We start from the raw sequence: 14606 nt of genomic DNA on the forward strand, positions 1-14606 counted from the left end.
GGCGTCCATTACAGACTCCCGCTGTGCATTGCGTGTCAAAAAAACAAAAAATCATCGCGTGTTCCCTCTAAAGAATCATTCAAATTTCCCCAACGCTGTCACGAATGCACATGCATACACGTAAAATTGGCCCAGATACACTCCAGGACAAAAAGATAGCACACCTTATATTTTCCCATATTTTGTGTTAAAAGCTGATTAAGATACATACAGTGTGTGTGTGTAGAATGTATTCGTACATCGATCAATTTCCCAAAAAACTTTTATGTGAAATTGTACTTTCTTAACTTCTTTTTTTATAATCAATGATATTTTACATATTCTCGGAAGTCTCTAAGATAGATATAGTCCAAACAACATTTACTAGTTAATATAATTTGTGAAGTTAACAAAAAAATGCGAAAAGTGGGTAAAAGTATAGAAGCAATAAGTATTTGTACGATTCTTATGACGAACCATATACAGTAGAGTTTGTAACATAAACACATTAGTTTATTGCTCCGTGCGAATTAGAAAACATCAAATTTCCAGTAAAGTACTTTTAAAACAGGTTCTAATACAGGAATGCTTAATTTAATGCTTAGAAGAGGTACAATAATTATAAAATCAAAAGGAAATCTCACGAAGGAAGTATTATATACTTGTAAATTAATGTAAATATCTTTTTTTTTTAATCGAGTTTTAAAAATTAAACAGTTGTGCGAATACTTATTGCTTCAACATTTCTATAGATTAATTGTTTTTTTCTTGTTAATTTCGCAACTTACATAAATAGCTATTTTTTTTGTAATCTGTCTATCCTAGAGATTTCCGAGAATATGTAGAATGGCATTGCTTATAAAACATAAGTGAATAAATTACAATTTTACATAGTTTTTCTGGAAATTGATCGGTGTACGAATACTTTCTACACCCACTGTATTTTCTTTTACTGATAACTCAGAGCACGTCTGTGTATACAATTTACGAAATATCGTCCACAACATATACCTCGACAGGATTCTAACACAAAAAAAGTTAAATAAAAATGTTCGCAAGCGGGACCAAATGATAGCACATGTAGTAAATTTACGCTTTCCAGTTACGCTGAAGCTCGCAAATTCCGAACATCAACCCCAGAACACAGTTAATAAAGTCCGTGATATTATTTCGTGTTGTATATTTGTTCAAAAAAGGCGAAATATTATGCAAAAATGGATCGCGGAAAGAGATTGAACGCGTGTGATATTGACACTGTAATAAAATTGAAAGAAGAACAATATTCAGTGACAAAAATAGCAAAAATTATGAATAGAAGTCGAAAAGTAATTAAAATGTAAGTAAAATGAAAATTATGGTAAAAAGAAGAGTTCTGGACGTCCGCGAAGTCTAAATGCCCGGGAACGACGTGCAATACTAAGAGCAGCATCAAATTCTAAGATGACTGCAAGGCAAATAGCTCAAAGTGTTGGTGTAGAGTCTACACTATAGGCACTAATATAAAGAATGTCAGACGTGTTTTACAAAACTGCAAATACATAACACGAAGTTGATCGAAGAAAAAGCCTTGGTTAACTGTGCCACATAAGATGAATCGATTACACTTTGCGGAAAAGAATATTCATATGCGAAAGAAATGGCGAAGAATAATATTTATGGATGAAAAGAGGTTTAATTTACAGTGGGTGTAGAAAGTATTCGTACACCGATCAATTTCCAAAAAAGCTAGGTAAAATTGTAATTTATTAACTTATTTCTTATAAACAATGACATTCTACATATTCTCGGAAATCTCTAGAATAGATACGAGTACAACAAAAAATAGGTATTTATGTAAGTTGCGAAATTAACAAGAAAAAAACAATTAATCGATAGAAATATTGAAGCAATAAATATTCACATAACTGTTTAATTTTTGAAACTTGATTAAAGAAAAAAGAAATTTACATAAAATTACAAGTACATGCAATATGCATATAAAAACAAAACCTTGGTTGTAATGTTAAATAAATAAAAATTATGTTAATTTTAAAGTGTGCTATCTTGTTGTCCCGGAGTGTATACAAAACATATCCCGGCAGGAAGTTCTTAGCACTTTATTTACCGGGAGCCTATTTATAGGCTTTTTAAATGCAGTATTTAGTTATTCGAATTTATTTACTGTGTTGATGCTTGTCTACTTACAATGTTCAGTGTTTAGTAACAGACTTGGTTTTCAATGTACCTAGTAACAGTATGGAGGAATTATTGTCAGCCTAGAATGGGATATGCTACTGTAGAAAATTCTTTTGTGAATTAAAGTCTGGTTTTAAATAGCCCGGTAAAGTGTTAATCGTTTGACGAACAAAATGAAATAAATGTACAGAAAGGGACGCGTGAATAGATCACTCACCTTTTCGATGGCTTCCAGCGCCGCTTCAAAACTCCCAGCATGAGTAAACCGATGTAAACGAGGCCCAGGTACCAACGGGCTTCCTTCTCCCAGAAACGTATCAAACAACACCAACAAAACCAATCACCACACACTTTCCGAAAGATCTCTTTCGCCACTCGAGTCACACCATGGTCGTCTTCTGTTCCTCTGATGCTTTACACGGGAATGATCGCTGTCGAGTCCGATTGTCACTCGCGAATTAGTTTCAAAATAGGACCCCACTGATTGGCTCGTATGCGCGGGAAGCCTCGCTATTGGTCAGAAAAGAATCGAACGCTGCAGACGCGAGCGCATGCGCCACCTGGCGTATTTATATTTAAGGAACTATTTTCTCGTTTCTATATCGTTATATTTGAAATATTATTGCATTTTTACTGAATGGCTTCGCGTGTCGAGTTTCGATAAATTACTGTTTTATTATATCGATCGACAATGGCATTGCCATTGATCGAGATTTACGCATGGAAATATTGGAAATGTTATAGAATAAATAGGGAAGCAGTATTCTGTCTTTATCTACCAGCGCATGCGTACAAGTGCATCGATCTGTGCGAATTCTGAATATGTATCTACTTCTCGCTAATAGTTAACTATTTTTTTCGATTCAATTTACTCAGCTTTCGATTAGTTTCTTGTTATATTTTATCGTTACTAGTGTTAATAATATATAAATTGTATAAATGGATAAACTGCTGCGTATCTCTATAGATATTTATATATACAGTCAGTGTAACAAGTATTCGTACAGGAACCATTTATTTTACATGGGTTGTTGTACGAATAATTTTTACACTGACTGTATATTCGCAGCCAACTTCCAGTCGCGAAACGAGAAACTACTATTTTATTATTACTATCTCTTGACGTTCGAATTTCAATAAATTACTATCTTTACACTATATATATAACATATAATATCGTCAAAATGTACTGAAATCGGTTATTGTCAAACACTATCAAACACGACGAATAGAGAACCTCTATCATTTCTATGATGCGTCAACGCGTCAATACGGGTGAACGTCCTGCGAACGTTCTATATTTTCTTAAAAAAAAAAAAAAGAAAGAAAACCCGCGAGACATGTTAATAGAAATAGCACGTTCACTTTTAAGTAAAAACACGCGGAAAAAACGTTGAGAGCGAGTATCTAAGTTAGTGACACATCAAATTGTCAGCTTGTCGATAAACAATCGTATATAGTTAGAATCGCGTGTTTCTGATTATACAAGATTAATTAACTGGAAAATCGTAAACTCGACACGAAATTCTGAAGCTCGCACTAAAATTTTCCGCTCCGAAGGAAGCAGAAATGTTTATTAATGATTATGTTCACCGACGAGATTAACTTCACGAATGCAAGACAAGCGTGGTCTTTAAAGGTTAGATTGCGAGGAAACACGAAGGAAATGGCTCGATTTAAAAAATAAACTGATTAATTACCTGATCACTGTTTTTGTGTAAAGGAAAGCTCGTTAAGAATTTTATTGCCAAATAACTACTGCTTCCGTGACAGCAGACTTATCTCGGCAAACGTCCGATGTTACTCGTACACGAGATACGTACGCCACTGATTAATTAGCTGTCAATGATGTCAGCGCGGGAGCTACCTAATCCTCCTGATTAATCGTTCGTCCCAAATAATAAATTACCGGTCGTGATAATGAAAGCAATAATTAACCGCAATTTTTGTTAGGGGAAATGCGTGCACATTCTAAATCTGCCGGAATCTCGAAGATAGCGAACTCTTACCATAATTATCGCGAGCGAAAACGTGAACTCTCGAACGCTGACTACGATACGAATAAATCGACGTGGAATTGTCGCGAAAGCAACGGGTAATATCCTTCGTTCTATAAATCATTTTCAATTTCACTCGGTAACACGTGTCACAAAGTCTAGCAAACTGAGATACAGTTCTGAAAACCGTAAAGAAAGTTTCTAGACTGTATAAGTTACCGAAAGTGACAACATTGGTAACAAGAAGAAAACCGCACGAACGTAAGAAACCCAACGTAAACACTGCTCCGTTTAAATTACGTCGCATTCGTCTTGACCTTACCCTAAAACGGAGATACGTATTCAGCACGCGAAACTGTAGGCTAATCGATATTTCGGAGTAATCTACGTCGTAACATTCGCGAGTGATCTCGCAACGGGACAAAAATAAAGAAAAACCCTAACGGAGACGGTGGTAGCAAAACTAACCTCTTATCTATCTACGTCCGATGAACAGAGATGGACAAAACTCTACAATTCGCTCTATAATTTCACGAGGTGAGTAATGGAATTAAATTACCCGTTTCACGAATATATCATTGTTACCTACTATCCAAACAGAATCGTTGTCCATCTCTGTAAATGAATGATTGTCGAGATCAGTCAACGACACCACACAACACTCTGCCACTATATGACACACGAATCGGAGTAACTGTCGAGATTCTCGATACTCTTTAAAGGCCACGATGTGTGACAACCTCGTCGGTGAACTTACGAGACGGTCGCGAATCAGAGCTCGTTACTAACGTTAATCGGAAGTACGACCCGGTGACCGCGTTCCGGACAGAAGTCGACGGGAAAACACTGTCGACGACGAAAGTATCGACGCAAGTCGCCCGCGGAGAAGAAACGAGCGATCAGGCGGAAGTCGCGCGCGAAACACACAGGCACGAACCGGCTGCGCGCCGAACTCGAACTGAACCAAAGACAGAGATGGCAGACACGCGGTACTCCTTCCTGGCTGCCTGCCGGGCTCCTCGTTTCCCCCACTCCTCGTGATTCCCCTCAGACCTGACCCCCTCCAACCAGGCACGGCTCAAGGTGCCGCCGATACCAAGCGCCACGGGCCACTTCGCTGATATAATCAATCGAATTATACAGGTAAACCCTCGTATGATATCGTGGTTAGACTCCTGCAAAACCTCCTATAGCGCTGCACTAGGCTGAAGGCCCGTTTCAACGATGACGTAACGTTTGAGGATGAAAAGACTTTTTAGGACAACGTTATTATTGTTCTTACCACTTTTAAGAATGAAGACAGTTTTCGTTTAAGGGGTTAGTCGCAGTCAGGAAGAGAAAAAACGACATTTCTTTGTGATTTTTTTTTGTAGTTATTAAATAATACTTTGGATAAGTAACAATTAAGTATATTATAAAGCATGTTTTAAAGAACTAAAAAACATTTTTTGTTTTAAGAAACGTTTAATTTATATGGTCGTAACAGCCGATGACGTAGACGATGATTTAAAAACATAGGTTTGCGGTGAGCAAGATTTCTCTACACTGGTTTACCTGAAAACAAAACCAAAGGTATATTTCGAAAATAGATTAGTCTAGCGGGTCCCTGAACGAAGGATTTTCAAAAAAATTAATTTAAAACAAGATGGCGTACATTTGAAGTTGATTTTCAATTTTTTCACTAAAATTAAGCGATTCAATACAGGATAAAAAAAAAAAGTATACAAGAAAATAAAAAATCCTTCGATCAGAGACCCGTTAGTCTAATATATTTTCTAAATCTACCTTTAGTTTTGTTTTCAGGTGCACCAGTTTGAAGAAATTTTGCTCACCGCAAACCAAGCGGCCACCCACCCGCGCCATCGCCTGTTATCACGAAATGAATTAACCTTTTTTTAAAACAAAAATTCTTTTATAGTTCTTTAAGACATACTTTGTGATATATTTACATTTCATTAATCAAATTTATTATTTGATACCTTAAAAAAAAAAACATACAAGAAACTGTCCGTTTCCATTTTCCTGACTGCGACTAACCCCTTAACTTAACGTTACTTAATGGGGGAATCTGGTCCAGCTAATGTATTTTTCTAATGCATATAACTTCCAGATATAATTAATTTTTGTTATTGAAACTTTTTTTTTACATATAAAGGGATGTTCAAAGAAGAAAATTTGACAGTGTAAATTTAATTTGAATGTATATATATAGATATAGTAGTCGCAAGGAAAGGATTCGGTCAAAACGGTGGGATACGTGGAGCCCTGTGAAAACATCTGATAGATAAAATCAGAAAATTTTTTTCTTTAGTAGGTACGTAAAATGCGTATAAGCCTCAATTTGCAAAAAAAAATTGTTAATTACAAAAATGGCGGCAAAAAACATGAAAATAAACAATACATGTTGGCCGTTATTTTGCAATAACTTTATGCTATAATAATAATTCATTAAGAGTCGAGGTTCATTAGTATATAAACTTAATTACCTTCAATTTAAGCGTTGGATCAAGTGAATCGGATAAAAATTTCGGTGAGCTATGCGTCCCACTGTTTTGACCGAATTCTTTCCTTGCGACTACTATGTATATCTATATATGTATACATTCAAATTAAATCTACATTGTCAAATTTTCTTCATTGAACGTTCCTTTGTATATAAAAAAAGTTTCAATAACAAAAATTAATTATATCTGGAAATTATATGCATTAGAAAAATACATTAGCTGAACCAGACTCCCCCCTTAAGGTAGTAAGTTATTTCGGTTTGATATCGTTTTTTACAAATCGATGCGGTCAATTTAAATCGAAATAGGCTCATATGAAAAAGTATTTGAGGTAGAGAATGTTTGATTTTGTAAATGGTATATGGTAAACATGTTTTCTTTATTCTAAATGTAAGCTCTGAAGACACTTCAAAAGCATTAATTTTCTTAATGAAATCATATATATTTGTTTTATTTGATCATTCAGACTAGTCACAACAAAAAATATTTTCTTTCAGAATTTGAAAAATGACGGAATCGTTAGAACCATACATGCCTGCGAAAACTCTATAATTAATAATAAAGAGAATTGGATGAAAATAGCGAAGTCAGATTCATTAATGAAACAATAAAGAATACCTATACAAACATGCCAGTATCAATACAGTGATAAGTATAAAAATATTGTTGCTCCATGAATACTATCACTTGAGTAGAATAACAATATTTTTTGTACAGCCTGATAATTTGATTAGTAATGTGTGAAAGCAGCGCTCGGTGGATAGATACGACGTGGTAAAGGGAAATATTGGAGCTAAAATTCAAAGCGGAGCAGGACCGTAAAACACATGTACGCGAGGCTGTGGGATTGCATCCACATCCTGTAACCCAGGCATAAAAACCTCGGGACAACGAAGAGGATGAGCTCGACTGGCATTACACAATCTGGTGTTCGCTAATCGGATTACGAGATAGTTAATTCGTAGCGGAATCGGAGCGTAACTGCTCCCTCTGAAAATCGATGTACTCAACCAGCAAGAACCTCGGCGTCTATATTATAAATTTGTAGTCGCTGCTTCGTTTATTCGCTATACGAATCGAGGAAAAAAAGCTGCTTTATTGCGAGGTAACAATTGCACGAGATTTTAAACTGTAAATTCAAAACAGTGTTTTTACTGAATGTTTCATAGGAATTAGAATAAAAATTCATTTTATTATATATTTATCTATAAATCATACAATTTATATTTTCGTTTAATAATATATTTAAACATACATAACACTGCTTTCCCGAAAACAAGTGCTTATATTTATATTACCTACAACATATGTTCCTTTTATCTTCTTTTCTATGTATCTTGGAATTACAGGTCCTGAAATAAAATATATAAATCTATATTTATAAGCTATATTCTAATAGCAATTTCAATGGTATAACAAATAAAAAAGTAGATAAAAGGAAAATATATTCTTCTTTTATTATTCATCTCCCACACCTAAACTCTGAGTGGATCTGTAATATAGATTCTAAATATATACCTGTTGAGAATTTTTCGTTTTAATAAATGAAATTACATTTTTATTTCTATAATTGCAAGTTGATACTGCAAATGGAAACTATGCGTGTTTCGAGGGTATTATCGATGCACGTCTTACGGGAAGATTTAATCGCTGCTTGACCCGAGCCGGATATTAATACTAAGCAAATCCCCTAATAGTAGCCTCGCTGAGAAATTATAGAAACATCGCTTGACATTTCCCTCGAGAGTTTTCAATTTCCGTTGCAATGCACGCGGCTAAAGGTCGTCCTGGTTTTTTTTCTATTTCTAAACCTATGTAAAATAAAATGACAGGGAAACTTTTCTGTTATGATTAAAAAGGATTGTGGCGTTTACTTGGTCTGAAATAAATATCGAGTAACCTATACATAAAAATGTGCGACTCTGATTTACTAATTATGGAATTATAATTTTATACTTATAACCCTTATATTTTGTTCAGTGAAAATTCTAATAATTCGACTTTTATTATTACTATTAGTTTATGTTCGAAGGAGAACCTTAACGAGGTCAAACGATTTAAATATATTAGGAGTAACCTCGATTGGACTATTAATATAATCAGTATTTATAATCAGTATAATCATCATCAAACCACAAATATTACATTGAATTTTATTTATCAGATATAATGTATTTCGCTAACAATAATTGCAAAAAATAAATCCACGCTCAGTTTGTCGAAAAGCGTACGATTTTTAAAGAGAGCCCATTTAATGAAAGCATAATTACTTTTCCTTATTTAGATGAGAATCTGAATACGACAATTATGCGTTATCCGTCCACGTTAAAAGTTAATACAATGGCTGATTTAAACAAAAGGCATTCTTTCCTTTGGAAAGCCCATTTCGGGTATGTTTCAATGCAGATAATGAAGAACACCACTTACTCTGCGTTGTTCTTTGACTTTAGCGAATTTAATTGAAACCCTGGGAGCCCCCCGAGGAATACAATGCTAAATGATAATTGAATTACCATACTTCAAACTAGTTTCGCTCCTAACCGAGATCTGTTATCTACGTCCGCTTATAACAGGAATCAGAATTTTCTAGAATTTTCACGAAAGAAAATAATTCTTATAAAATAAAATTAATCTTACTCTTTTGTCGCTACAAAGCATTTGCCAACTTAACTCTTTCCGATACAAGCGTGATTTTAGTTGATTATTCAAATGATCAGTTTCTCTATGAATTGTGTCTATGTTGTATCAAAAAAATCATTGGAATGATGGTCAAAATTACTTTTTGGAGGGCTAGAAACTTTAACGATACAATTAAAAGAAGTGATGGGAAACATATGATCTATTTGCAATTTTATGCAAAAAATTCATGATTTGTGTCGAGTAAATAAAAACTTGCACATCGTTTTACTCCTGAATATTTTACAAATGTGGGTCGCGATCTTCCTTGACAGACTATAGATAGAATCACCGAGATTCTGTGCATCTTCTCATGTAAAATTTCAAATCGAAGACAATCGAGTCACGTCCCAGATATCTCTGGCGCCCGCGAAGAAAGTTCTGAAGCGTCATCGAGATATCCAGAGAATCGATGTCGCGACTCGTCATTTCGAACTTTCCACTTTTCGAGATGCAATCGCGCAGGATTACTCGACTTCCTCCAGCGCATCAGATTTTAATGAAAGCCAGTGAGAAGGCGAGTGCAGCCAATTTTCACTGTGGCCACATTATCGTCATGTTTGGATGTATTGTATTAAAGGAGGGTGATAAGAAATGCTCGTTTTTGGCATCGCCTGGAAATGAAAAATTCATGCAGGATCTTTTAGAGTGTCTCCCAAGGAACAAAAAATGCCCTTATCACTTTCCCGAGAAACGATGGGAAAGTTGTCAAAAATACGTTCAACGTACGAATGTGATGATAACGGAACTTACGTATATTTTACATTTCGTCGTCTTCTTCTGTGGATATCGAACTGTCCTCGAATTATTTAACGACTTTTTATACGTCCTGCGATTACTTCGACAGATACACCGCGGAAACCACTAACGGTTGAACAAGCGAATCAGTCACGACTCATTTCGAAAAATCGTTACATCGTAGAAGTGATTAATGGACGCATCAAAAATCGTTTTAAGTATTTTGATGGAATCATCCAAAACGCAACGTTACCTACTTTATTCCATGACTTTAAAATAGCTTGTGCCATTTTAAATGCAACATTTACATCACCATATACATCTGCCCTTGATAATTTAATTACAAATAGAATTTTGCAATATTCGAACAAAGTTAATCATTTATCACAACTAATTCAAGCGGAAAATATGAGTATAAAGTAAGCACAATTCCAACGTATGAAAGTAACAGAATTAGAATTTTTCCCCAGATTAACTTACAACGATCTATGCTTATACGCATGTGGAACATACCAAATGAAGCAAGCATATGGTTATTACGCCGACCATATAAATGACAGCGGAGATTTTGAATTTCAAATAGTAGTACCATCATACAATATTGATTTTAAAAATACCAGATTGATGTGAAGACAATTAACGCCATTTTACTTCAAACGAAACTGCATTCACGACATTCAAATAGTTTAAAATACTTTGTATATGTACTAATTGATAAAAGTAAAACCGCACTGGAAGCCATACTTGCACACTCATGTGGATGCAAAGTCGGAGTACGCGTTGTTGGTTGCTGTACCATGTAGCCATGATTATATGGTACTTTGGATTTGATCGATTTCAAGCTTCAATTCATCTGCCTGCTGAGTTTCTTAATATTTATTTCGAAGATGGTTCGATATCCGTAGAAGAAGACGACGAAATGTAAAATATACGTAAGTTCCGTTATCATCACATTCGTACGTTGAACGTATTTTTGACAACTTTCCCATCGTTTCTCGGGAAAGTGATACGGGCATTTTTTGTTCCTTGGGAGACACTCTAAAAGATCCTGCATGAATTTTTCATTTCCAGGGGATGCCAAAAATGAGCATTTCTTAAGGAGGTATCCAGAATTAGGAGGTCTAAAAAAAAGCGGTTTCTCATGAATTTGTTTAGGATGGAAAAAAATAATTAATTCTATCGAACTTTTTATCCTTTTTTCATACATATTTGAGTAGTTTGTACAAATTGTTTCAACAAGAAATATTCAAATTGAGTCGACTGCGACGCACATTTGTAGAGCACCACACAATTAAAATCTTCTATCGGCGGGAAAGATGCAGGTCGTAATTTTGGTTTGACACAAAAAAAACCAAAAGAAATGTTCATTTTCATACATTTTTCTTCTATGTGAACTAAGAAAACCCCGCAAAAATGGTGAAATGTGAAATTACTGCAAGTTTGAAAAAAAGAACGAGTTCTTTGGGTGAAAAAGATCACTTTAACTTGATAAAAAAGTTGTTTGAAATTTTTTTTGTATGAATTTTCTTAGTTCACATAGAAGAAAAATGTATGAAAATGAACATTTCTTTTGGTTTCTTTGTGTCAAACCAAAATTACGACCTGCATCTTTCCCGCCGATAGGAGGTTTTAATTGTGAGGTGCTCTACAAAGTGCGTCGCAGTCGACTCAATTTGAATATTTCTTGTTGAAAAAATTTGTACAAACTACTCAATATGTATGAAAATAGGATAAAAAGTTCGATAGAATTAATTATTTTTTTCCATCCTAAACAAATTCACGAGAACCCGCTTTTTTTAGACCTCCTAATTCAGGATACCCCCTGAACACCCTCCTTTCGAGTTTCAAACAAATGCAAAACCAACAAAATGATGACTTAAATTCCCCCCAATCTTGCATAAACTATGTCATACTTCGATATCGCTAAAATCTCTGACGTGGACTTTAAGGAATGATCGATTTTGTATGTCTCCCTGTTTCCTAGGATGCGGAGTCACTTGGGAGGCGGAGTGAAGGGGCGGGAGAGGACTCTGTTGAACGAAGGGTTCTGGAAGGAAGGTTGGCGAGCGACAACGTAACCGGTGCAAAGGCGATGCACCGCGGTTGCAGCAGCGACTGCACGAAGGAAAAATCGATGCATCGCTTGCGATTGTGGCCGAGTGCCGCCGAGTCGAAGTCGGCTCAGCTGAGCCGAAACCGAGGGACCAGCGCAAACCTGGAGGGTTCGAACTCGCCATGGTGGCAGTTGGTACGACGATGTTGCGACGACTTGTGAAACAGCTGTGTAAATTATAGAAAATTACAGCCAAAATTCTAAAGCAGTTATACAAATCACGAAGTAACATCTAGAATTATAAAACTGTTGTACAAATAATAAAAAGTGACACCTAGATTTTTCTATTTTCATTCAAAAAAAAGATTGTAATGATTATTGAACAATGCATTCATACACGGTCTGTCTAAAAAGAAACCGAGCTTTTGCTATAAAAAGAAAAAGGTACAAGTAAAGTTTTTACACGCGTTTATTTACTCAATGCGTCAATACAGCGTGTAGACCGCGTAATTAACATTTCGAAGGACCTTAGCAGCTCCTGTTTTAGTATCGCGTTTAGTACGGCGGTTACAGTGGCCTGAATCTCCGAAATATTGCTATAATGTGTCCCTTTTATTGGAATTGACATTGTTACCTTGGATTGTCTCCCTGCGATTATTTTCTTTCCCCAAAATTGAAAATTCCAATGAAAGGGACACATTATAGCAACATTTCGGAGATTCAGGCCCCTGTAACCGCCGTACTAAACGGAGTACCAATACAGGAGCTGCTGAGGTCCTTCGAAATGTTAATTACGCGGTCTACACGCTGTATTGACGCAGAGGGAGATTATTTTGAGTAAATAAACGTGCGTGTAAAAACTTTACTTGTACTTTTTTCTTTTAATAGCAAAAGTTCGGTTTCTTTTTAGACAAACCGTGTATGTCGTGTACCAACCTACAACTAATCCCACCAATTAAAAAAATCTTCCTTTCATTCCGCCATGCTTCTTCCTTTTATTTAGCCAAGAAGTTGTTGCTCCGAATTCGAGGTAGCCGTTGACCCTAATCCAATCGTTGCTGGAGATGCGATTGGAGATTAGGGTGATTTTCAGCGGTTCTAGGGAGGACGGTCGAGCGAAAAGAAGCCGCAGCATTAACAACCGTGAGACTGGTTTCTCGAAACTCCACGGTCAGGTAGCGACCGCTGGATACACGAAAGACGCGATGGAAACCAAACGGATTGCCTGGACTAACCCGTCATTGAAACTGATCGTTCCACGCGGGAGGTAAAGGTCCTTGCGTCTTATTCATGAGCGACTACTTCTGGCCAATCATCCCACATCCTGAATGGGCCACCTGCAGCTGCCCGAGAACACGGGTGCATGATAAATCCCAGTCGTTCGACCTGGGTTCTTACCTAATCCTTTATTGAACGACAGTTGCAACGAATCGATTGTGCTCGAAGCGAACCAGGAATGCTTAGGAATTTTCTTCAGTTTCGTTAGGACGAAGTTCTGGAAATGCAGAAGCAAAATCTGATTTGGTTAAGTCTGGCTTTTCTCTTTAATTAAATACAATATCGAAAAGATATGTTACTTGTGATTTAATAAATTTTATTCGATTGAAACAGTGAAATATGTGGAGACATTTATTATATCAGTTGCTTATAGTGGGATTAATCACTTTATGAGATTATACGCGACTCAATGGAAGCTACTTCATTATAAGATTATGGAAGAACTTGGTTTGTTTTAGAAAATCTAGGAATTAAAATATGCGCATTTGAGTGCTTCGAATTATCTTTTATTGAGGAGAAATTAATATTGAAGAACTGTCTATCCATAGAGAATCTTCATCAATTATAGCATTGTGCATTTGTATACAGTGGGTGTAGAATGTATTCATACACCGATCAATTTCCCAAAAAACTTTTGTGCGAAATTGCAATTGATTATAAAGATTTTAAATAATCAATGTTATTTTACATATTCTCGGAAGTCTCTAAGATAGATATAGTCCAAACAACATTTACTAGTTAATATAATTTGTGAAGTTAACAAAAAAATGCGAAAAGTGGGTAAAAGTATAGAAGCAATAAGTATTTGTACGATTCTTATGACGAACCATTTACAGCAGAGTTTGTAGCGTAAACACATTAGTTTATTGCTCCGTGCGAATTAGAAAACATCAAATTTCCCGTAAAGTACTTTTAAAACAGGTTCTAATACAGGAATGCTTAATTTAATGCTTAGAAGAGGTACAATAATTATAAAATCAAAAGGAAATCTCACGAAGGAAGTATTATATACTTGTAAATTAATGTAAATATCTTTTTTTTTAATCGAGTTTTAAAAATTAAACAGTTGTGCAAATACTTATTGCTTCAACATTTCTATAGATTAATTGTTTTTTTCTTGTTAATTTCGCAACTTACATAAATAGCTATTTTTTTTGTAATCTATCTATTCTAGAGATTTCCGAGAATATGTAGAATGTCATTGAT

At 35.4% G+C, this 14606-nt stretch overlaps 1 protein-coding gene across 14 annotated transcripts in view; it reads right to left on the minus strand.

Annotated features, from left to right (window-relative positions):
* The window catches only part of LOC128872498 (uncharacterized), a 384301-nt gene extending 378975 nt beyond the window's left edge, over positions 1–5326 (minus strand). For 3 of the 14 annotated variants that reach the window (XR_008456204.1, XM_054115263.1, XM_054115250.1), the window contains exons 1-2: positions 3855–5320; positions 2372–2714 (exon numbers count right to left, since the gene is read on the minus strand). Coding sequence is in view for 13 of the 14 variants with exons in the window: in XM_054115263.1 (XP_053971238.1) it covers positions 2372–2412 (41 nt within the window). In the remaining variant the exon portion in view is untranslated. Of the gene's footprint in view, positions 1–2371; positions 2752–3854 lie in introns of all 14 variants that reach the window. The other 11 variants (XM_054115260.1, XM_054115258.1, XM_054115259.1 and 8 more) reach the window with 11 other exon arrangements.
* Between the last annotated feature and the right edge of the window lie 9280 nt (positions 5327–14606).

Source organism: Hylaeus volcanicus, chromosome 2 (genome assembly GCF_026283585.1).
Source record: "Hylaeus volcanicus isolate JK05 chromosome 2, UHH_iyHylVolc1.0_haploid, whole genome shotgun sequence".
Lineage (NCBI taxonomy): Eukaryota > Metazoa > Arthropoda > Insecta > Hymenoptera > Colletidae > Hylaeus > Hylaeus volcanicus.